This window comes from Pseudophryne corroboree, chromosome 12 (assembly GCF_028390025.1).
Source record: "Pseudophryne corroboree isolate aPseCor3 chromosome 12, aPseCor3.hap2, whole genome shotgun sequence".
Classification (NCBI taxonomy): domain Eukaryota; kingdom Metazoa; phylum Chordata; class Amphibia; order Anura; family Myobatrachidae; genus Pseudophryne; species Pseudophryne corroboree.
In genome coordinates this window covers 120350327-120376268 of record NC_086455.1, presented here as the reverse complement: position 1 = coordinate 120376268, position 25942 = coordinate 120350327, and the positions used below count along the sequence as shown (strand labels likewise).

General features: G+C 46.7%; 1 protein-coding gene across 4 annotated transcripts in view; it reads right to left on the bottom strand.

Annotated features, from left to right (window-relative positions):
• The window catches only part of SNAP23 (synaptosome associated protein 23), a 106193-nt gene that overhangs the window by 4156 nt on the left and 76095 nt on the right, over window positions 1-25942 (bottom strand). For 3 of the 4 annotated variants that reach the window (XM_063947929.1, XM_063947928.1, XM_063947930.1), the window contains 5 exons: window positions 24451-24492; window positions 23492-23540; window positions 9552-9669; window positions 5290-5319; window positions 1917-2063 (listed from right to left, as the gene is read on the bottom strand). In XM_063947929.1, coding sequence (XP_063803999.1) covers window positions 1917-2063; window positions 5290-5319; window positions 9552-9669; window positions 23492-23540; window positions 24451-24492 — 386 coding nt within the window. The remainder of the gene's footprint in view (window positions 1-1916; window positions 2064-5289; window positions 5320-9551; window positions 9670-23491; window positions 23541-24450; window positions 24493-25942) is intronic. The other variant, XM_063947931.1, reaches the window with a different exon arrangement.

The window sequence follows — 25942 nt, the reverse complement described above, 5'->3', positions numbered from 1 at the left end:
GTACGGACGGTGCATCCGGAAAGTAATCACAGTGCTTCACTTTTTCCACATTTTGTTATGTTACAGCCTTATTCTAAACTGGAATAAATTAATTTTTCCCCTCAAAATTCTACACACAATACCCCATTAATGACAATGTGAGAAAAGGGTTTGAGATTTTTGCAAATTTATTAAAAATAAAAAAGAAATCACATGTACACAAGTATTCACAGCCTTTGCTCAATACTTTGTTGATGCACCTTTGGCAGCAATTACAGCCTCAAGTGTATTTGAATATGATGCCACAAGCTTGGCACACCTATCTTTGGCCAGTGTCGCCCATTCCTCTTTGCAGCACCTCTCAAGCTCCACCAGGTTGGATGGGAAGAGTCGGTGCACAGTCATTTTCATATCTCTCCAGAGATGTTCAATCCGATTCAAGTCTGGGCTCTGGCTGGGCCACTCAATGACATTCACAGAGTTGTCCTGAAGCCACTCCATCGATATCTTGGCTGTGTGCTTAGGGTCGTTGTTCTGCTGCAAGATGAACTGTCGCCCCAGTCTGAGGTCAAGAGCGCTCTGGAGCAGGTTTTCATCGAGGATGTCTCTGTACATTGCTGCATTCATCTTTCCTTCTATCCTGACTAGTCTCCCAGTTCCTGCCGCTGAAAAACATCCCCACAGCATGATGCTGCCACCACCATGCTTCACTGTAGGGATGGTACTGGCCTGAAGATGAGTGGTGCCTGGTTTCCTCCAGAAATGACGCCTGGCATTCACGGCAAAGAGTTCATTCTTTGTCTCATCAGACCAGAGAATTTTGTTTCGCAGGGTCTGAGAGTCCTTCAGGTGCATTTTGGCAAACTCCAGGTGGGCTGTCATGTGCTTTTTACTAAGGAGTGGCTTCCATCTGGCCACTCTGCCATACAGGCCTGATTGGTGGATTGCTGCAGAGATGGTTGTCCTTCTGGAAGGTTCTCCTCTCTCCACAGAGGAATGCTGCAGCCCTGACAGAGTGACCATCGGGTTTTTGGTCTCCTCCCTGACTAGGGCCCTTCTCCCCCAATCGCTCAGTTTAGACGGCCAGCCAGCTCTAGAAGTGTCCTGCTGGTTCCGAACGTCTTCCATTTATGGATGATGGATGACACTGTGCTCACTGGGACCTTCAAAGCAGCAGATATTTTTCTGTACTCTTCCCCAGATTTGTGCCTCGAGACAATCCTGTCTCAGAGGTCTACAGACAATTCCTTTGACTTCATGCTTGGTTTGTGCTCAGAAATGCACTATCAAGTGTGGGACCTTATATAGACAGGTGTGTGCCTTTACAAATCTTGTCCAGTCAACTGAATTTACACTAGGTGGACTCCAATTAAGCTGTAGGAACATCTGAAGGATGATCAGTGGAAACAGGATGCACCTGTGCTCAATTTTGAGCTTTATGGCAAAGCCTGTGTATACTTATATACATGTGATTTCTTAGTTTTTTTTATTTGTAATCAAATTTGCAAAACATAAAAAATAATAATAATTACGCCATTATGGGGTATTGTGTGTAGAATTTTGAGGTAAAAAAATGAATTTATTCCAGTTTGGAATAAGGCTGTAATATAAGAAAATGTGGAAAAAGTGAAGCGCTGTGAATGCTTTCCGGATGCACTGTACATACATAATGCAATACAGCAACATCCTACCTTCTACAACTGGGAGTGTACTGGACTGTGACACTGCAGAGTACTATGGGCTATAATGAAGCAACAGTATAATTTATCGTATCAGCCATCTAGACAGGTGCTCATTACTCTGTACACAAACATTCCAAACGTCAAAGGCTGGAACAGAAAAACTATGCCCTGGTATTTTACAGTACAAACAATATAAAAACGGAGTGTTATCAATTCTTATAAAGCAAGATTGCATACATTCCATGAGAAAAATACCTGTTTATATATGGTCCACTCTGCCCGACACCTCTCTGCTGCTGGCCATTCACCTGGTAAGGCTGCTTTGAAACAACATCTTCTGTACCTGGCTCTTTATTTCCCCACGTCTTTTTATACACATCCCCAGTTTCAAAGTTCTTTGACCTATAAAAAAAATAAGGCTGTAATTATGCATTGCTGAGACATAGAGACATAGGGGTATATGCAATTGCGGTCGAATTCCCGAAATTGTCGAATTTCGGGATTTTTTCGCCAAAAAAAATAATTCGACAATGCAATTCAGTACTTTCCGACAAAAAAACGGACTTTCAAAATTCGACTTTTTGAAATTCGACTTTTGACAAATTCTACTTTTTTGCAATGATACACATGCTGCAATTCGACCAAAGTCTATTCAATGGAAGTTTGGAAATTCGACAACAGTGCTTTTAGACAGTAAATTCGTCATTTTCAATCCGCCACACTTTGGATGGTGAAACTAATAAAAAAAATTTAAAACATGTTTTTTTTGTGTTTTTTTTTCTTGGTAATATCATATCTATTTATATTAGAAGGGATTAGGTACTTGGTTTGTCTTTTTTGGAGGCACAAGTATTATTTATATATTTTTAAAAATAATATATATATATATTTTTTTTTGTGTGCGGATGGAATGGTAAAATCCCTGAAAAAAATGGCGTGGGGTCCCCCCTCCAAAGCATAACCAGCCTCGGGCTCTTCGAGCTGGTCCTGGTTCTAAAAATGCGGGGAAAAATTTGACAGGGGATCCCCCGTATTTTTAAAACCAGCACCGGGCTCTGAGCCTGGTGCTGGTGCAAAAAAATACGGGGGACAAAAAGAGTAGGGGTCCCCCGTATTTTTCACACCAGCATCGGGCTCCACTAGCTGGACAGATAATGCCACAGCCGGGGGTCACTTTTATACAGTGCCCTGCGGCCGTGGCATTAAATATCCAACTAGTCACCCCTGGCCGGGGTACCCTGGGGGAGTGGGGACCCCTTCAATCAAGGGGTCCCCCCCCCCCAGCCACCCAAGGGCCAGGGGTGAAGCCCGAGGCTGTCCCCCCCATCCAATGGCTGCGGATGGGAGGCTGATAGCCTTGAGTAAAATGACAAGAATATTGTTTTTTCCAGTAGTACTACAAGTCCCAGCAAGCCTCCCCCGCAAGCTGGTACTTGGAGAACCACAAGTACCAGCATGCGGGAGAAAAACGGGCCCGCTGGTACCTGTAGTACTACTGGAAAAAAAATACCCAAATAAAAACAGGAGACAGACACCGTGAAAGTAAAACTTTATTTCATACGTCGACACACACATACTTACCTATGTTCACACGCAGACATCGGTCCTCTTCTCCAAGTAGAATCCAGGGGCACCTGAAAATAAAAGATAAATATACTCACCTCAGCCATGGTCCAGAGATAAATCCACGTACTTGGCAAAATAAAAAACCGGACACCCGACCAACGGACTGAAAGGGGTCCCATGTTGACACATGGGACCCCTATCCCCGAATGCAGACAGACCTCTCAGTGACAGCTGTCACAGAAAGGTCTCTAAAGCCAATCAGGAAGCGCAACTTCGTTGCGCTCACCTGATTGGCTGTGCGCTGTCTGAACTCAGACAGCGCATCGCACAGCTCCGTCCATTACTTTCAATGGTGGGAACTTAGCGGCTAGCGGTGAGGTCACCCGCCGGTCAGCGGCTGACCGCGGGTAAACCCCGCAGACGGCAAAGTTCTCACCATTGAAAGTAATGGAGAGGCTTTGCGATGCGCTGTCTGACAGCTCAGACAGCGCACAGCCAATCAGGTGAGCGCCACGGAAGTAGCGCTTCCTGATTGGCTGAAGGGACTTCAGTGACAGGAGTCACGTGGTGTCCCGGCATTCGGGGAAAGGGGTCTGATGTGAAAGCATGGGACCCCTTTCAGTCCGGCATGGCACGGGTGTTCGTTTTTTTTTTTTTAACAAGTACGTGGATGTATCTCTGGACGTGGATGTACCTCTGGACGCTGGAAGGTGAGTATAATTTTTTTCACAGGTACCCTCGGATCGTCGGAGACCGTGGCAGTCGGCGTGTCAACATAGGTAAGTATGTGTGTAATAAAGTTTTACTGTCACTGTGTCTGTGTACTGTTTTTATTTGGGTATTTTTTTTCCAGTAGAACTACAGGTACCAGCGGGCCCGGTTTTCTCCCGCATGCTGGTACTTGTGGTTCTCCAAGTACCAGCTTGCGGGGGAGGCTTGCAGGGACTTGTAGTACTGCTGGAAAAAACAATATTCTTGTCATTTTACTCAAGGCTATCAGCCTCACATCCGCAGCCATTGGATGGGGGGGGGGGGGGGGGGACAGCCTCGGGCTTCACCCCTGGCCCTTGGGTGGCTGGGGGGGGGGGGGACCCCTTGATTGAAGGGGTCCCCACTCCCCCAGGGTACCCCGGCCAGGGGTGACTAGTTGGATATTTAATGCCACGGCCGCAGGGCACTGTATAAAAGTGACCCCCGGCTGTGGCATTATCTGTCCAGCTAGTGGAGCCCGATGCTGGTGTAAAAAATACGGGGGACCCCTACTCTTTTTGTCCCCCGTATTTTTTGCACCAGCACCAGGCGCAGAGCCCGGTGCTGGTTTTAAAAAATACGGGGGATCCCTGCCCAATTTTTCCCTGCATTTTTAGAACCAGGACCAGCTTGAAGAGCCCGAGGCTGGTTATGCTTTGAAGGGGGGACCCCACGCCATTTTTTTAACGGGTTTTTCCCGTTTTTTCCCGTTTTTTAAAAATCGCGGCAATATCCGGCAAATCGGCCGTTTTTCGCCCGCGGAACTGTCGAATCCGTTTTTCATTGAATATGGTGAATTCCGGCAGCCACCTGCCGGAATTCACCTGTCGAATTGCGTCGAATTAAAAAACGGCGATAATTTGCCGCGATTCGCCGTGAATTGCATATACCCCATAAAATCTACATAGCCAAACCACTGATCACATGACCACACACATCACATCAGAGTCCTGCTGTGTTCGGGGACTGTATTTTAGCTGGTGTATTGGACTCAGATATTTCATCAACATTCTAGCTCTGCTTTTACACAAACAAACAAACATGGCCGTGACTGTCCTACAGTGATGACCGCTGCACTTTAGTTAAAGGTAACAAATTTGTGACTCAATGAAAATGTGCAATATGTACTGCACACTGTAAAACGGACAGCCGATACAGACACAGGCAGCAGGCACTGGAACACATACTATATGATGATACTAGGATTGGAAGCATGCAGTGCCCTAGAGCTCGGGAAAGACATGCAAGCCAGTTACTCATCCCCTTATAAACAGGTAGCTGGTAAATTTGGCTACACTCCTTTACCACCAACCTTAGCTGATACTTCAGATTGCCAAGAATCCTTTGGGTTAGTAGGCAGAAAGGAGAGATGAGAAAACAAGAAACGAGTAAACAACGCAGCCAGGTTATGCTTTGTTAGTAAGAAAGCAAAGTACAATAAATGAAAAGCTACTCAATAAGTGTTACCTAGAAATAGAATGTAGGATTTACATTTTTTGTTCACTAAAATATACTAGTGTTGGTTGTAGTCATTGTGCACTGAAAAATGTTCCCATCCAATCCGCTCCCACCCACAAAATCACGTAATACATAAACAATCAATGGAAAAAAACACCGCCTCATCGGCTAAATCAGGAGTCCTAGGGCTGGCATCTTCATTGTGTACTCAGCCCTCAGTCATCTGCAATCAGTGATACAAGTCTCCGTGCTTGTCTGCCTAAACTACATGACCACGCCCTTACTGTACCGGAACACACCCCTTTCCTCCTCCCAGGCTGCCTCTCCAAGCATAAAGGGGGACAATTGTCAGACCTGTATTCCAGTGTTTGGGAGCAAGTGGGCAATTGTCATCTATCCCATACATTACCAAATTTCCATTCCAACCATCCAATAACTTGGATGGTTGGACAGAAATCCTTACAGTGTATAGCCAGCTTTAGTTCCCACCGCTGTCTGACATACCTGAACTGACTAGCACAATAAACTATTTGCATAATTACTATGACTGGATTATTATACACATTATCCAGTATTTATATCCAGGAGCCCCTGTCACAATGAAGCGTGCAATCTAATTTTCCAGAGATCGCATTTAAGAGATATTTTCCAGAGATCGCATTTAAGAGATATAGGGGGTTAGTCAGAGTTGTTAGCAAACCAATCAAGTAAGCAATTGGGCAAAACCATATTGCACTGCAGGGGGGACAGATGTAACATGTGCAGAGAGATTTAGATTTGTGGGGTAGATTTATTAAACCTGGTGAAGTGATAAATTGCATAGTGATAAAGTACCAGCCAATCAGCTCCTAACTACCATGTCACAGGCTGGGTTTGAAAAATGACAGTTAGGAGCTGACTGGCTGGTGCTTTATCACCTTTCACTTTATCACTTCACCAGGCTTAATAAATCTGCCCCTGAGTGAGGTGTGTTCAAACTGAAATCTAACATTGCAGTGTAGAAATTAAGCAGCCAATATTTACCCTGCAAAGAAACAATATAACCCACCCAAATCTAAATATATCTTCACGTTACATCTGTCCCACCTGCAGTGCAACATGGTTTTGCCCAATTGCTTACTTTTTTGGTTTGCTAACAACTCTGAATAACCCCACACAGCAACACATTACAGGCAGTGAGGGACTTCGTTTTGAAAAATGAGCGGGTCTGCGGAGCCGCTGTGACTTACTGCCTGTGTGCGCCACAGTCAATAGCAACCCTCAGTGTCTCCCCATCCAGTCACTGCCTGAGACCTCCCTGCACACCAGCGCCCAGGTCTGCAATCTGAATCAAACGCTCCAGACTCTGCATCAGGAATCCTCCTCCCTGGGCTCAGCCTTGGAATTCAGCTACCCTTCTTACAAGGCTCACACCTCATCTCCTCAGGATCTGAACACCTTCTCAGTCAGCCAACCTGAGACTTTCCCAGCTGCAACAGCGTTGTTTCCCCCATCAGGTCAGCGGTGCTGAGACCCTCAAGCAGCCAGTACTCCATCTCTAACTCGCTCAGGCAGCTTTCTGCACACAGGAGGCTTGAGAAGTAGACACTTCCTGGGCCAGGAGGGAGCTATAGGTATACACTTGGGTACTGAGGGACAAGCTGGGGCAGCAAGTTCAAACTAGAGGCTGACAACAGTATACTAGATGGCACCTTTGTGGAGGACATAGCGGTGAGCTCCAAGCAGTGGGAAGGAGGTAACTACTGTCCCCAGTCCTGCCCCAACTGCCCCAGTCCTTACCCCTCCCTACTCCCACAGCAAGGTCCCTAAACCCCTCCATGCCCTACTACTTCCAAGCAGCTAGCTAAACTTACCCCCCTCCCTACCCCCAACACTGCATGCCCCTAACTTTCCCCTTGTCCCCAGTAGCTATCTAACCTCACTCCCCTCCCAACCCCCAGTACTGTCACAGCAGCCATCTACCCTTACTCCCCTCGCTATCCCCAGTACTGCCCCAGCAGCCTTCTAACCTTACTCCCTTCCCTAACCCAGCATCTACCTAACCTTACTCCCCTCCCTACCCCCAGTACTGCCCCAGCATCTATCTAACCTTACTCCCCTCGCTACCCCAGTACTGCTCCAGCAGCCATCTAACCTAACTCCCTTCCCTACCCCCAGTACTGCCACAGCAGCCATCTAACCTTACTCCCCTCGCTACCCCCAGTACTGCCCCAACATCTATCTAACCTTACCCCCTCCCTACCCGCAGTACTGCCCCAACATCTATCTAACCTTACTCCCCTCCCTACCCCCAGTACTTCCCCAACATCTATCTAACCTTACTGCCCTCCCTACCCCCAGTACTGCCACAGCAGCCATCTAATCTTACTCCCCTCCCTACCCCCAGTACTTCCCCAACATCTATCTAATCTTACTCCCCTCCCTACCCCCAGTACTGCCACAGCAGCCATCTAATCTTACTCCCCTAGCTACCCCCAGTACTGCCCCATCATCTATCTAACCTTACTCCCCTCCCTACCCCCAGTACTGCCCCAGCATCTATCTAACCTTACTCCCCTCGCTACCCCAGTACTGCTCCAGCAGCCATCTAACCTAACTCCCTTCCCTACCCCCAGTACTGCCACAGCAGCCATCTAACCTTACTCCCCTCGCTACCCCCAGTACTGCCCCAACATCTATCTAACCTTACCCCCTCCCTACCCGCAGTACTGCCCCAACATCTATCTAACCTTACTCCCCTCCCTACCCCCAGTACTTCCCCAACATCTATCTAACCTTACTGCCCTCCCTACCCCCAGTACTGCCACAGCAGCCATCTAATCTTACTCCCCTCCCTACCCCCAGTACTTCCCCAACATCTATCTAATCTTACTCCCCTCCCTACCCCCAGTACTGCCACAGCAGCCATCTAACCTTACTCCCCTACCTACACTCAGTACTGCCTCAGCATCTATATAACAGTGGCTCTCCATAGTGTGCAGTATGTGTAGGGCATGTGGTCTGATGGCATATGGGGAGCTCTAAAGTATAAATCGTGGACCCAGAAACAGTGGAGTAGGACCCCAATTTTCTAAAGCGAGGGATCCCTGGTACCCACATTTTTCTGCTATTTTTTTTTCTACATTTGCACTATAGCAGTCAATTAATAAGCACCTAGTTAGCTACTGGTTCCTGGTTAATTCATAGGCTGCATTCTCAAATATCTGTATATCCCAAATTCAAAAAGCATCCTGACAATTTTGGTTTCAACGCTCCATGGACCTAATATTTTTTTTTATACGAAATATATTTTCTATACCTACGGTTTAATTTTATTTGATATGTGAAATATAAATTTGTAAACATTTGAAATAAAAAATATCTGGTGTATCCTCTGGGAGAAATATTAAAGATGAGAAAGACTTAACTACACATACATTCAATACTTTTGAGAGTTTTGTTCATATTCTCTAGTTATAGTTTTTGTACTTCAATAGTCCGTTTTCTGAAACAGTCTGTATATAAAACACAAAAAAAGCAAAACACACAGAATACATACATGTAATATATAAGAAAAAAAATTGACGTAGAAACATGTATGCCCAAATCACAGCAAATAGTTGCGTCAATGTAGCTAACTTTACCTGGATTTGAAGGACAAGATAGGAGCATAAAAAAGGAAAAGTGGGGGAAAAAATCTGCACCTGTCGTTTGGGAGGGGGTGGATGTAATCAGGACATTCCAATGCTGTCTTCAGAGCAGTAATGAGATTCAATTTTGTGGAAGAGGATTATTTAATAGAAATAAAGGCAGGGATAGGTAGCATTTATAGAGGCTTTGTGGGACAGCGGACAGCACATTCTCCGCCACATCTAAGGCCCTTCAGCTCAGTCTCATCCTTTGAATTTTTACGGGACATATTTGTAACTTTCATCTACAATTCTACACATAAGTGCATTTATATGTGCACATTGACAACTGTCATATGAATCACTAAACTCACATACATAACGCAAGCACTAATAAGCTTATGCATAAGTCAATGAGCCTAAACTTAGCCACATTTTAGGACTGAAAAAAAATAATTCAAAAAGGATGGAAAAACAAAAAAAAACGAAAAGACAGATGGGGACAGACCTCTTTCCAGGACAGATACAAAGTCCACAGCACTTGTTCAGCTCTGTTAGGTTCTTTTCTGCCTCTCTCATATCTTTGTTTATCTGATCCAATCCTTCCTCGACGCGTTTCAGTTGTTCTGCAAATACAATTACAGTAAAGGCGGCTGTGATTTTTCTGCAGGCCACCAATTACTAGTGTTATACTGTTTGTCTTATTTTTCTTAGCGGTGTTTCCAAAATACTGTACTCCGGGAACCCTAAAGTGCACATTTCTACACACAATGACAACGTGAAAAAAGTTTTCATTTTTGCAAATTTATTAAAAATGAAAAATTAAGCAATCACATGTACATAAGTATTCACAGCCTTTGCTCTGTACTTTGTTGATCCATCTTTGGCAACAATTACAGCTTCAAGTCTTTCTGAACATGATGCCACAAGCTTGGCACACCGATCTTTGGGCAGTTTCGCCCATTCCTCTTTTGCAGCACCTCTCAAGCTCCATCAGGTTGGATAGGAAGCGTCGGTGCACAGCCATTTTCAGATCTCTCTAGAGATGTTCAATAGGATTCAAGTCTGTGCTCTGGCTGGGCCACTCAAAGACATTCACAGAGTTGTCCTGAAGCCACTCCTTTGATATCTTGGCTGTGTGCTTAGGGTCGTTGTCCTGCTGAAAGACGAACCGTGGCCCCAGTCTGAGGTTAAGAGCACTCTGGAGCAGGTTTTCATCCAGGATGTCTCTGTATATTGCTGCATTCATCTTTCCCTCTATCCTGACTAGTTTCCCAGGTCCTGCTGCTGAAAAACATCCTCACAGCATGATGCTGCCACCACCATGCTTCACTGTAGGGATGGTATTGGCCTGGTGATAAGCGGTGCCTGGTTTCCTCCAAATATGACGCCTGGCATTCACGCCAAAGAGTTCAATCTTTGTCTCATCAGACCAGAGACTTTTGTTTCTCATGGTCTGAGAGTCCTTCAGGTGCATTTTGGCAAACTCCAGGCAGGATGTCATGTGCTTTTTACTAAGGAGTGGCTTCCGTCTGGCCACTCTACCATAGAGGCCTGATTGGTGGATTGCTGCAGAGATGGTTGTCCTTCTGGAAGGTTCTTCTCTCTCCACAGAGGAATGCTGTAGCTCTGACAGAGTGACCATCGGGTTCTTGGTCACTCCCTGGCTAGGGCCCTTCTCCCCTGATCGCTCAATTTAGACGGCCGGCTAGATTTAGGAAGAGTCCTGGTGGTTCCAAACTTCTTACATTTATGGATGATGGAGGCCGCTGTGCTCATTGGGATCTTCAAGGCAGCAGATATTTTTCGGTGCCCTTCCCCAGATTTGTGCCTCGAGACAATCCCGCCTTGGAGGTCTATAGACCATTCCCTTGACTTCATGCTTGATTTGTGCATAGACATGCACTGTCAAGTGTGTACCTTATATAGACAGGTGGTGCTTTTCCACATCATGTCCAATCAACTGAATTTACCACAGGTAGACTCCAATTAAGCTGTAGGAACATATCGAGGATGATCTGTGGAAACAGGATGCATCCGAGCTCAACTTTGAGCTTCATGGCAAAGGCTGTGAATACTTATGAACATGTGATTTCTGATTTTTTTATTTTTAATAAATTTGCAAAAATCTCAAAAAAAACTTTTTTCACGTTGTCATTACAGGTTATTGTGTGTAGAATTTTGAGGGAAAAAATGAATTTATTCCATTTTGGAATAAGTCTGTAAAATAACAAAATGTGGAAAAAGTGAAGCGCTGTGAATACATTCCGGATGCACTGTACACAAAGCAGATTTTCCCCAACACACCAAGGGGCACTTGCAATAAGGTTTGAAAAAATAGGATTTTAATTACCTACTGGTAAATCCTTTTCTCGTTGTCCATAAGGGATATTGGGGACACTTAGTACGATGGGGTATAGATGGGGTTCAAAGGAGCCAGTGCACTTTACACTTCTTCACTGGGAGTGCTGGCTCCTCCCCTCTATGCCCCCTCCCACAGGCAGTTAGATGTAAAACAGTGCCCGAAGGAGAAAGGACATATGAGAGAAGGAACATGATAACAAAGAGTGGTGAGATTTAATAACAGCACACCACAAACATATAACACCAGCAACGGCTGGTAACAATAACAGCAACAGCTAAATAGGTAACCACATAACAGAGAACCTGCAGAAAAGTCAGCGCACTGAGGCCCAATATCCCTTATGGACGACGAGAAAAGCATGTACTGGTACATAAAATCCTATTTTCTCTAGCATCCATAAGGTATATTGGGGAGACTAAGTTCGATGGGGACGTCCCAAAGCTTCCAGAAAGGGCGGGAATGTGCAGAGACTTCTGCAACACCGCCTGCCCAAACAGGGTATCCTCTTTGGCCAGGGTATCAAACTTTCAGAACTTTACAAAAAAAAGTGTTCTTCCCCGACCAGGTAGCAGCTCGGCATAGTTGCAAGGCCGAGACTCCACGGGCAGCTGCCCAGGAAGAGCCCACTGAGCTTGTAGAGTGGGCCTTCAGAGACTTAGGAACAGGTAAGGCTGCCGACACATAGGCCTGTTGTATAGTAAGCCTAAGCCAACGAGCTATGGACTGCTTTGAAACAGGACAACCTTTTTTCTGTGCATCATAGAACACGCACAAGGAATTTGTCTTTCTGATCCAAGTAGTTTGCTTGACATAGATCTTCAAGGCTTGCACAGCATCCAAAACGTCTGGAGGAGCAGAAGCGTCAGAACTGGACGGGACCACAACAGGTTGATTCAGATGAAACGCAGAGACAACCTTCGGCAGGAACAGTTTCCTAGTCCTGAGCTCCGCCCTCGTAAAAGACCAAGTATGGGCTCTTACACGATATTCTGAGACACGTCTAGCAGAAGCCAGGGCCAGTAAAATCACTGTCTTCCACGTGAGGTACTTATCGTCTACTGTCATCAGAGGCTCAAACCAGGAGGACTGTAGAAATTACAACACCCCAATCAAATCCCAGGGTGCCGTAGGCAGCACAAAAGGAGATTGTATGTCTAGTACCCATTGCAAGAAGGTCTGAGCTTCTGGCAACAGTGCCAACATCCTCTGGAAGAAAATGGAGAGAGCTGAAATCTGGTGTCAGGAGAATATAGCAGTCCAAATGAGGTCCTTCAAAGGAGTACCTTAACGCGTTTCTCGGCCCACAACGCTGGCCGTTTCATCAGAAGGAAATGAAAGGGTTTATTAAAGGTTTTTTATTCATATTTGTTCAGGAGATATGGCAGTCTCGTTTACATTTATATAATATCAATTGTTTATTCTTAGGCTAGTTCATGTATTGCATTTTTATGTGGATGACATATTAATATTTTAAATAAAACAATATATTGGATTCATTCTGCGCTCCAACTCTCTTTTTTCACACTTACTTGGATACGTTCCTTGCACCAAGAGACATATCTTCTCCAGATATGATGATAGTGTTCGGACATTACAGATTTCCTGACCTTAACCATGGTAGTAATAACCTTCTTGGAAAGGCCTTTACGAGCCAGGATGTTCCACTCAACCTCCATGCCGTCAAACGAAGTCGCCGTAAGTCCGGGTAGACGAAGATCGCTTCTTAGTGGTAGAGGCCAAGGGTCTTTGACAGACTTTTCCAGAAGATCCGCGTACCACGCCCTCAAAGGCTGGTCTGGGGCAATCCGAATTACCTGGACTCCTTGATTTTCGATTCGCTTGAGCACCCTTGGGAGCAATGGAATCGTAGGAAACAGGTAGACAAGCCAGTAAGGCCAAGGAAACGTCAGTGCATCCACAGCCCTGGCCTGAGGGTCCCTGGTTTGTGAGCAATACCAGTGAAGCTTCTTGTTGAGACGAGAAGCCATCATGTCTATTTGCGGACAGCCCCACCGGTGGATGATCTGCTGGAACACCTGATAGTGGAGACCCTACTCCCCCGGGTGGAGGAGATCGTGACGACTCAGGAAGTCCGCTTCCCAGTTGTCCACTGCCGGAATGAAGATTGCAGACATCGCTCTTGCATTTCTTTCCGCCCAGAGGAGTATCTTTGACACCTCTCGCATACAGGGTCTGCTTTTTGTCCCTCCATGCCAATTGATGTACGCCACTGCTGTCGCATTGTCTGACTGAACCTGAATCGCATGATCCGTGAGCAGAGGAGAGGCCTGAAGCAGAGCATTGTAGATCGCCTGAAGTTACAGAATGTTGATTGGAAGTAGGGCTTTGTGGGCCGATCACCTGCCCTGGAACTGTGCACGTTGGGTGACAGCATCCCATCCTCGCAGACTCGCATCCGTCGTGAGGAGAGTCCAATCCTGAATCCCGAAACTCTGGCCTTCCAGTAGGTTGGTGGACTGCAGCCACCACAGGAGAGAAATCCTGGTCTGAGGTGGCAGCCGAATCATCCGGTGCATCTGTAGATGTGATCCGGACCACTTGCTCAGGAGATCCACATAAAATGTTCTGGCATGGAACCTCCCATATTGGATCGCTTTGTATGAGGCGACCATCTTTCCCAACAATGATGCAAAGATGGATGGATACTCAAGTAGGTCGGAACACCATGTGGACCATCTCCTGAAGTTGTCTCGTTTGTCCTTCGGGAGGAACACCTTCTGGGCCACCGTATCCAGCAACATCCCCATCCCCAGGAACCATTGAATCGGCTCCAGGTGGGACTTCTGCAGATTGAGAATCCACCCATGGTGTGACAGAGGTTGGATAGTGCGGTTGATATGAAGCAATAAAAGCTCCCTGGATCTTGCTTTTATCAGAAGATCTTACAGGTAAGGGACAACATGGACCCCCTGGACCCGGAGTTGGAGCATCATCTCTGCCAACACCTTTGTGAATACTCTCGGAGCCGTGGACAGGCCAAAGGATAGTGCCTGGAACTGGTAGTGATCATCCAGTAGGGCAAACCTCAGATAAGCCTGATGAGGTGGCCAGATGGGAATATGAAGGCAGGCATCCTTGATATCCAAAGAAACCAGGAATTCCTGTTCTTCCAGGCCCACAATCCCTGCCCTCAGGGATTTCATTTTGAACTTGAAAACCTTTAGGTAAGGGTTCAAAGACATTAGATTCAAAATGGGCCGTACTGAGGCGTCCGGCTTTGGTACCACAAACAGGTTGGAGTAATAAACCCTGCCTCATTGTGGTATCGGTACTGGAACAATGATGTGGGACTGGACCAACTTTCGGATGGCCTGCTGCAACGTAACTTGCGTATCCTCCAAAGCTGGTAAGCTTGATTTGAAAAATCACTGGGGAGGAGCACCGTCGAACTCCAGCTTGTAGCCCTGAGAAATGAGTTCCCTTACCCATGTATACTGGCAGGAGCCTTCCCAGACGCGGCTGAAGTGACGCAGTCGAGCTCCCACCTCGAGATCTCCTCGGGGTTGGTGGGCACCGTCAAACTGAGGGCTTAGTGGAAACAGAACTGGTGCTCTGTTCCTGAGAACCGGTGGTGGCGGGTCTTTTTGACTTACTTCTGATGCCTCTATTCGCACTGGAGGCACCTCCGGCCCTAGATCGAAATCTGTTGGACCGAAAGGACTGAACAGGCGGTCCCGGGTAGGAATGCCTAGCCGGCAGGGCCCCAGAGAGGAGAAACATGGATTTCCCAGCAGTGACTTTGGAAATCCACGTATCCAGCTCAACCCAAAAGAGCCATTCCCCAGAAAAGGGGAGGGATTCCACACTGCGCTTTGATTCTGCGTCCGCTATCAACTGACGCAACCACAAAGCCCTGTGCGCCGACACTGCCATGGCAGAAGTCCTAGCATTAATATTCCCCATCTGCTTATGCGAGTCACACACACGTAAATGTGCTTGAGGAGATTCACCATAGTGACTAGAAGCATATCCCCGGAGAGTTCCCCCTGAAATTGAGTAGCGCACGTATGAATGGCATGGGTCATCCAGCAACCTGCTATGACCGGCCTCTGCGATACACCTGCCGTGCCCACGGGCAGTCGCACTTTGAACTGGGGGACCCCCCGAGCAGGGCCCCCGGTTTGTACTCACCACAGACGTCACCTTCAGGCACATGTTAGGGGTGTGCGGCGTGCTGCGATTGTGACAGCCAAGGCGCAGTGCCCCGCTGAACAGCCAACCTCTCAGAATGGTGGTCCTGCAGCAGGGAAGCGGCTCTGCACCTCGCAAGGCCGGTGACCGACCCCCTTCCCTAACTTATCCACGGTGCAGGTATGCTGTTGCCCAAACAGCATACCGAAAATATTAAAAGTTTCAAATAAATTGAAGAAAATTCTATGGAGCTGCAGAGATGTGCATCATCTCCTGGGGGCACTTTTTTCTAAACTGCCTGTGGGAGGGGGCATAGAGGGCAGGAGCCAGCACACCCACTGAAGAAATTTAAAGTGCACCAGCTCCCCATCGTACCAAGTCTCCCCAATTTCCCTTATGGATGCTAGCGAAATAACTTGGTAGTAGAAAATTCAGAGATCTGGTGGTTAGGTTTACGCAGCATAGTTAAGGTTAGGCAGCGGGGTGGAGGGCAAGGCACTAAGCTGGGTTAGGCACCACCGGGGAGGGGGGTTAAGGTTTAAAATACACACCTACAGGTGTCAGGATTCTGCGCATCTGGATGCCACTGTCTGTATTCTCACCACCGGGATCCCAAGTGCCGGGATCCTGGTACCATCCACCCTACGGTACCCTTGAGGTTGGCCTGGAGACTTTAGCATATTTTTGCAAATATATGTAACTAAGATCTCTGAATTGGCTACTACCATGTAGTTTTTCAAATCTTATTGCTAATGCCTCTTGTGCTGGGGAAAATCTGGTTTGTGTATCTTTCAGTCATACACACTTGCCAAACCATCCGCTCTATCGGTGTGACGGTGGATAAATCTACCCAGTCCTAGAGTTCCCTGAAGATTGAATACAATGATTAACCAGATTTAAAGACTACAAAATGTATTAAATATGACAATGTAAAATTGACAGTTAAAATAAGATTTTACTTACCGATAAATCTATTTCTCGTAGTCCGTAGTGGATGCTGGGACTCCGTAAGGACCATGGGGAATAGCGGCTCCGCAGGAGACAGGGCACAAAATAAAAGCTTGAGATATCAGGTGGTGTGCACTGGCTCCTCCCCCTATGACCCTCCTCCAAGCCAGTTAGGATACTGTGCCCGGACGAGCGTACATAATAAGGAAGGATATTGAATCCCGGGTAAGACTCATACCAGCCACACCAATCACACCGTACAACTCGTGATCTGAACCCAGTTAACAGTATGATAAATTTAAAGGAGCCTCTGAAAAGATGGCTCAACAATAACAACCCGAATTTTTTTGTAACAATAACTATATACAAGTATTGCAGACAATCCGCACTAGGGATGGGCGCCCAGCATCCACTACGGACTACGAGAAATAGATTTATCGGTAAGTAAAATCTTATTTTCTCTAACGTCCTAAGTGGATGCTGGGACTCCGTAAGGACCATGGGGATTATACCAAAGCTCCCAAACGGGCGGGAGAGTGCGGATGACTCTGCAGCACCGAATGAGAGAACTCCAGGTCCTCCTCAGCCAGGGTATCAAATTTGTAGAATTTAGCAAACGTGTTTGCCCCTGACCAAGTAGCTGCTCGGCAAAGTTGTAAAGCCGAGACCCCTCGGGCAGCCGCCCAAGATGAGCCCACTTTCCTTGTGGAATGGGCTTTTACTGATTTTGGCTGTGGCAATCCTGCCACGGAATGTGCAAGCTGAATTGTACTACAAATCCAACGAGCAATCGTCTGCTTTGAAGCAGGAGCACCCAGCTTGTTGGGTGCATACAGGATAAACAGCGAGTCAGTTTTCCTGACTCCAGCCGTCCTGGAAACATATATTTTCAAGGCCCTGACAACGTCCAGCAACTTAGAGTCCTCTAAGTCCCTAGTAGCCGCCGGTACCACAATAGGTTGGTTCAGGTGAAATGCAGAAACCACCTTAGGTAGAAATTGAGGACGAGTCCTCAATTCCGCCCTGTCAGAATGAAAATTTAGGTAAGGGCTTTTACATGATAAAGCCGCCAATTCTGACACACGCCTAGCTGAAGCCAAGGCCAACAGCATCGACACCTTCCACGTGAGATATTTTAAATCTACCGTAGACAATGGTTCAAACCAGTGTGATTTTAGAAATCTCAACACAACATTGAGATCCCAAGGTGCCACTGGAGGCACAAAAGGAGGCTGTATGTGCAGCACCCCTTTCACAAATGTCTGAACTTCAGGTACTGAAGCCAGTTCTTTCTGGAAGAATATCGACAGGGCCGAAATTTGAACCTTAATGGACCCTAATTTTAGGCCCATAGACAGTCCTGTTTGCAGGAAATGCAAGAAACGACCCAGTTGAAATTCCTGTGTAGGGGCCTTCTTGGCCTCACACCACGCAACATATTTACGCCAAATGCGGTGATAATGTTTTGCGGTTACTTCCTTTCTGGCTTTTACCAGAGTAGGGATGACTTCTTCTGGAATGCCCTTGTCCTTCAGGATCCGGCGTTCAACCGCCATGCCGTCAAACGCAGCCGCGGTAAGTCTTGGAACAGACAAGGCCCCTGCAGTAGCAGGTCCTGTCTTAGAGGTAGAGGCCACGGTTCGTCCGTGAGCATCTCTTGAAGTTCCGGGTACCAAGACCTTCTTGGCCAATCCGGAACCACGAGTATAGTTCTTACTCCTCTCCTTCTTATGATTCTCAATACTTTCGGTATGAGGGGCAGAGGAGGGAATACATACACTGACTGGTACACCCACGGCGTTACCAGAGCGTCCACTGCTATTGCCTGAGGGTCCCTTGACCTGGCGCAATATCTGTCCAGTTTTTTGTTTAGACGTGACGCCATCATGTCCACCTTTGGTCTTTCCCAACGGTTTACAATTTGGTGGAAGACTTCTGGGTGAAGTCCCCACTCTCCCGGGTGAAGGTCGTGTCTGCTGAGGAAGTCTGCTTCCCAGTTGTCCACTCCCGGAATGAACACTGCTGACAGTGCTATCACATGATTTTCCGCCCAGCGAAGAATCCTTGCAGTTTCTGCCATTGCCCTCCTGCTTCTCGTGCCGCCCTGTCTGTTTATGTGGGCGACTGACGTGATGTTGTCCGACTGGATCAACACCGCCTGACCCTGAAGCAGAGGTTTTGCTTGAATTAAGGCATTGTAAATGGCCCTTAGTTCTAGAATGTTTATATGAAGAGATGTTTCCATGCTTGACCACAAGCCCTGGAAATTCCTTCCCTGTGTGACTGTTCCCCAGCCTCTCAGGCTGGCATCCGTGGTTACCAGGATCCAATCCTGAATGCCAAATCTGCGGCCCTCTAGTAGATGAGCCCTCTGAAGCCACCACAGGAGAGACACCCTTGTCCTTGGCGACAGGGTTATCCGTTGATGCATCTGAAGATGCGATCCGGACCATTTTCCCAGTAGATCCCACTGAAAAGTTCTTGCATGGAATCTTCCGAATGGAATCGCTTCGTAAGAAGCCACCATTTTTCCCAGGACCCTTGTGCACTGATGCACTGAGACCTGTCCTGATTTTAGGAGGTTCCTGACTAGCTCGGATAACTCCCTGGCCTTCTCCTCCGGGAGAAACACCTTCTTCTGGACTGTGTCCAGAATCATTCCTAAGAACAGTAGACGTGTCGTTGGAATCAGCTGCGATTTTGGAATATTTAGAATCCATCCGTGCTGACTTAGCACTACCTGAGATAGTGCCACTCCGACTTCTAACTGTTCCTTGGTTCTTGCCCTTATCAGGAGATCGTCCAAGTAAGGGATAATTAAGATGCCTTTTCTTCGTAGAAGAATCATCATTTCGGCCATTACCTTGGTAAAGACCCGAGGCGCCGTGGACAATCCAAACGGCAGCGTCTGAAACTGATAATGACAGTTTTGTACTACAAACCTGAGGTACCCTTGGTGAGAAGGATATATTGGGACGTGGAGATAAGCATCCTTGATGTCCAGCGACACCATATAGTCCCCCTCTTCCAGGTTCGCTATCACCGCTCTGAGTGACTCCATCTTGAATTTGAACCTTTTTATGTAAGTGTTCAAAGATTTTAGATTTAATATTGGTCTCACCGAGCCGTCCGGCTTCGGTACCACAAATAGTGTGGAATAATACCCCTTCCCCTGTTGTAAGAGGGGTACCTTGATTATCACCTGCTGGGAGTACAGCTTGTGAATGGCTTCCAGAACTGCCTCCCTGTCGGAGGGAGACTTTGGTAAAGCAGACTTCAGGAACCGATGAGGAGGAAACGCCTCGAATTCCAGTTTGTACCCCTGTGATACTACCTGTAGAATCCAGGGATCCACTTGCGAGTGAGCCCACTGCGCGTTGAAATTCTTGAGACGGGCCCCCACCGTGTCCGAGTCTGCTTGTAAAGCCCCAGCGTCATGCTGAAGACTTGGCAGAAGCAGGGGAGGGCTTCTGCTCCTGGGAAGCGGCTGCATGGTGCTGCCTTTTTCCTCTTCCTCTGCCCTTGGGCAGAAAAGAGTGACCTTTTGCTCGCTTGTACTTATGGGAACGAAAGGACTGAGTTTGAAAAGACTGTGTCTTTTTCTGTTGATGTGAAGTAACCTGGGGTAAAAAGGTGGATTTTCCAGCCGTTGCCGTGGCCACCAGGTCTGTTAGACCAGCCCCAAATAACTCCTCCCCCTTATACGGCAATACTTCCATGTGCCGTTTGGAATCTGCGTCCCCTGACCACTGTCTGGTCCAAAATGCTCTTCTGGCAGAGATGGACATTGCGCTTACTCTTGATGCCAGGGTACAAATATCCCTCTGCGCATCACGCATATATAGCAATGCATCCTTTAAATGTTCTATAGTTAACAGAATATTGTCCCTATCCAGGGTATCAATATTCTCAGTCAGGGAATCCGCCCATGCGACTCCAGCACTGCACATCCAGGCTGATGCGATTGCTGGTCGCAGTATAACACCAGTATGTGTGTATATACTTTTCAGGATATTTTCCAGCCTCCTATCAGCTGGTTCTTTGAGGGTGGCCGTATCAGGGGACGGTAACGCTACTTGTTTAGATAAACGTGTGAGCGCCTTATCTACCCTAGGGGGTGTTTCCCACCGTGCCCTAACCTCTGGCGGGAAAGGGTATAGTGCTAATAACTTATTAGAAATTAGCTGTTTTTTATCGGGGGAAACCCACGCTTTATCACACACCTCATTTATTTCCTCAGACTCAGGAAAAACTATTGGCAGTTTTTTCACACCCCACATAATACCCGCCTTTGAGGTATTTGTAGTGTCAGAAAGGTTCAATGCCTCTTTCATTGCCGTGATCATGTAACGTGTGGCCCTACTGGACATTACGTTTGTCTCGTCACCGTCGACACTAGATTCAGTATCTGTATCTGGATCCGTGTCGACCCACTGAGGTAGCGGCCGTTTTAGGGCCCCTGAGGGTGTCTGAGACGCCTGAACAGGCACTAATTGATTTGCCGGCTTTCTCATGTCGTCAACAGTTTTTTGTAAATTGCTGACATTATCACTTAATTGCTTAAACACAATCATCCAGTCAGGTGTCGACTCCCTAGGGGGTGACATCACTAACACAGGCAACTGCTCCGCCTCCACCTCATTTTCCTCCTCATACATGTCGACACACGCGTACCGACACACAGCACACACACCGGGAATGCTCTGATAGAGGACAGGACCCTACTTAGCCCTTTGGAGAGACAGAGGGAGAGTCTGCCAGCACACACCCAGCGCTATATATATATATATATATATATATATATATACAGGGATAACCTTATATAAGTGTTAATCCCTTATAGCTGCTGTTAATCTAGTTATTTGCTGCCAAAATGCCCCCCCTTCTCTTTTTTACCCTGAATCAGATGCAGTACTGCAGGGGAGAATCAGGGAGCCGTCCTTCCAGCGGAGCTGTGAGGGAATAATGGCGCCAGTGTGCTGAGGAGATAGGCCCCGCCCCTTCACGACGTCCTTAACTCCCGCTTTTTTGTGTAAAATGGCAGGGGAAAAAATACATCCATATAGCCCTGGAGCTATATGTGATGTATTCCTTTTGCCAGCTAAGGTATATGTGTGTTATATTGCGTCTCAGGGCGCTCCCCCCCAGCGCCCTGCACCCTCAGTGACCGGAGTGTGAAGTGTGCTGAGAGCAATGGCGCACAGCTGCGGTGCTGTGCGCTACCTTAGTCTTGAAGACAGGATGTCTTCTGCCGCCGCTTTCACCGGACCTTCGTCTCTTCTGGCTCTGTAAGGGGGACGGCGGCGCGGCTCCGGTGACCCATCCAGGCTGAACCTGTGATCGTCCCTCTGGAGCTAACGTCCAGTAGCCTAAGAAGCCCAATCCACTCTGCACTCAGGTGAGTTCGCTTCTTCTCCCCTTAGTCCCACGATGCAGTGAGCCTGTTGCCAGCAGGACTCACTGAAAATAAAAAAAACCTAACTAAACTTTTATTCTAAGCAGCTCTGGAGAGCTACCTAGTTTGCACCCTTCTCGGCCGGGCACAAAAATCTAACTGGCTTGGAGGAGGGTCATAGGGGGAGGAGCCAGTGCACACCACCTGATATCTCAAGCTTTTATTTTGTGCCCTGTCTCCTGCGGAGCCGCTATTCCCCATGGTCCTTACGGAGTCCCAGCATCCACTTAGGACGTTAGAGAAATAATATTTTACTTTTACTAAATTTAAGGAGTATGTCCTTCATAAACATATTTATTCTGTAGCTTTGCTTGTGAGCCAATATTTGCAACCTGCCATCCATCATGGAACCATTAATAAGCAGTAAGACATGAAATAGCACTGCACACAACTGTTCTAGCTCAGCTATGCTCCATTGTGCACTCACTCACCACTCTCTCTTATACGATACCTAGTGTATTTATTCTACCATACTTAACTTTTATTCCGCCCCACTGCGTTTATGTACTTTATCACTGCACGCTAGCGCACAGCTCTTCACTCCAACTGGCCTTGTTTAATTCCTCTTATTACTATTGAAAAGTCCAAGTTCTTCAGTGCTTGCCGACTTTCTGTACCTTGCTTGTGTACTCCTGACCTTTTCCCTCTCTGCACTCTTTAATACTTTCCCCCTCACTAGTTCCTTTCTCATTCACATCAACCTCCCATCCAATGCCCAATTCCTAAACCATGCTCTGTCCCCTCGACCTACACAAAGTTCTGCCCCACTCACTCATCTAGTCTCTCCCGAACGCCCACCACCCCCTTCCCCATCCATAGATCTACCACCAATAAACCTCTCTCCAAACCAAGAGCCCGGTCTTATTCCCACATTCTTCTCTCACCCTTCCTCCTGTCCTAAATCTCCAATCCCCTTACATGTCTGCAATCCTGCCAACCTTATCTACAACTAGCCGTTTCATGCTTCTACTATGCTCTCTAGAATGCCAAAACAAACTGGCCTCCAGTCACAGTCATTTCATACAGAACTCCCTCAACATCACACCCCTGGATCCATCTGACACACTGGGGTAAATTTACTAAGATGGGAGTTCTATTTAAGATGGGATGCTGCCCATAACAACCAATCAGATTCTACTTCTCATTTATCTAGCACCTTCTAGAACAGGGATGGGGAACCTTCGGCTCTCCAGCTGATGTTGAACTACACATACCAGCATGCCTTGCAAAATTTTGCTATTTGGACATGCAAAAACTGTTGCAGGGCATGTTGGGATGTGTAGTTCTACAACAGCTGGAGGGCCGAAGGTTCCCCATTCCTGTTCTAGAAGATAATGCCTGGAATCTGATTGGCTGCTATGGGCAACATCTCATCTTAAATAGAACTCCCATCTGAGTAAATTTACCCCACTGCTATTCGCTCACTCACGTCGAGACGTAGATGTGTATAATATATATATATATATATATATATATATATATATATATATATATATAGTAAAGATAGGAAAAAGCCAAATATGCTCACCCCCTTGTTCATCCAGCATTGTGAGCGTTTTCACTCCAGCATCTTGACTCTGGAACACAGATTTCACTATTAAAATGGGAATAAGGGAAGCAGCAAACTGTACTTACAGGGAAACGGATCACTGAACAATACAGAATGTATCATTATTATTATCCCTTATTTACATGGCGCCACATGGGATCCGCAGCGCCCAATTACAGAGTAAACAAATAAGCAAAACCTGAAGACCGTGACTTACAGTTCAATACAATATAGGACAGGTACAGGGTATGTAAACATAGCTGCGTCACTAAACTGCACTGAAAAAAAGTATCAGGGCGGCAGAAAACCGAGGGATTCGGTGCCATCAAAGGGAGTATTGAAAAGAGGATAGGTTAAGTAAGAGATTTAAAAGCACATGAGGAAAGAGGGCCCTGCTCCTGAAAGCTTACATTTCATTCACAGTATTATAATGCTAAGGAATGAATAAATATCACTGCCAGAGCAATTACAGATAAACGTGCTTTCATCAGTGTAACTTGCTCTTTCAGCATAAGGCTGCTAGGAGTTACAGCATGTCACTGCCACTTCTACTAGGTTATTAAATATGGCTGTAGAGAATACAATACCAGGAAGACAACGACATAAAAAAAATGCGAGAAATTAAAAAACCCTCAAATAAAAGAGTTGGCAAGATATTACTGTAGCCATATGAGGGTTATACCATGGTGAGGAAGCACATCACCTACTGATGGTCACTGCTGTACTGAAATCTGTATGTTATTTATTAAAAAGACAAAATGTATAGGACCCTGCTGATCATCATGTGCCGGGCATCACGCTTTCACTAAAACCACTAGACATAAATGCATGGCTAATGAACTCCCTGCTGTACATAGAAAGCCACTGCAGGTCTTCTTCATATGGCCACCAGTACAAGGGTTATTGGGAACATGGGCACAATACACCTGTTCTCTTACCTCCTCCACCAGGTTCAGCATCCTGCGTGTGCTCTCTAGAGACTAGAAAAAGAGGAGAGAATTGTAACCGTGTTGTACTAACAGTGCTGATATACTAACATGTCCTTTCTCACTAACGGTGAAAGTCAGCATGCCATAGTCACATCATTTTGCAGATCTTTTCAGGCAACAGTAACTACAGAGGGAAAGAAGTCCCCAGCTCAATTACTCTGGCTTACCATTAGTTTACCTACCACTCTGTGGTACGTATTCCTGCCGAGTCACAAGAACAATTAGACCCATCTCAAGTCAATTTGTTGTGTGTGAAGGTTGTCAGTAATACCCATAAAAGGGCCACACATTACCCTTAACAGCAGTAAAAATCGGAGACCCCTCAACTTCCACAAAATGTCACCACATACTACTCAGACCTTCCAGCTGCTAAGAAGTGATCTCAGCATTCCGTCCAATCCCACATGTGCACCAAACCTTCCTTCACATTTAGGGGTCATTCAGAGTTGATCCTCGCTAGCTAGTTTTAACAGCCGTGCAAACGCTGTGCCGCCGCCCACTGGAGAGTGTATTTTAGCTTAGCAGGAGTGCGAACGCATGTGCAGCCGAGCTCTACAAAAACAGTTCGTGCAGTTTTAGAGTAGCTCTGAACCTACTCAGCGCTTGCGATCACTTCAGCCTATTCGTGTCCGGATTTGACGTCATACACCCGCCCAGCGAACGCCCATCCACGCCTGCGTTTTTTTCAGACACGCCTGCGTTTTTGCAAACACTCCCTGAAAACGGTCAGTTGACACCCAGTAACGCCCTCTTCCTGTCAATCTTCTTGCGGCCGCCAGTGCGAAGGAAAACTTTGCTAGAACCCGAGCACAACCACAAAGAGCTTTGTACCCGTACGCCGCACGTGCGCATTGCGGGGGATACGCATGCGCAGAAATGTCATTTTTTTTCACCTGATTGCTGCACTGCGAAAATCGGCCGAGCGATCAACTCGGAATGACCCCCTTAATCCATGGTTGCTGGCTTAGGGGTACATTTACTAAGCAGTGATAAGAACGGAGAAGTGAGCCAGTAGAGAAATTTCCCCATCAACCAATCAGCAGCTCTGTATCATTTTATAGTACGCAAATTATAGATGTTACTTCAGTGCTGAATGGTTGCCATGGGCAACTTCTCCACTGGCTCACTTCTCTGCTCTTATCACTGCTTAGTAAATGTACCCCTTAGTGCAGAAAAGGTTGAACACCACTGTATTAAAGTGTATGAAACCTCTTTGTCCAACACTTTGTAAATGTTTAATGTATGAAATACAACACAAGCCTTTCATTTTTGTTAGCTACAACAAACCTATGATTCTAGCACAATTACCGTCCAGGTGTTTCATGAAAAGGGCTGCATACATGAGTGAGGGATTTAAAGTCTTGATTTACTACAGAAAACACACTTCCCCCAGTACAACAGCAGTGCATGACCGCACTGGAATACAGAACTGTAATGCAGT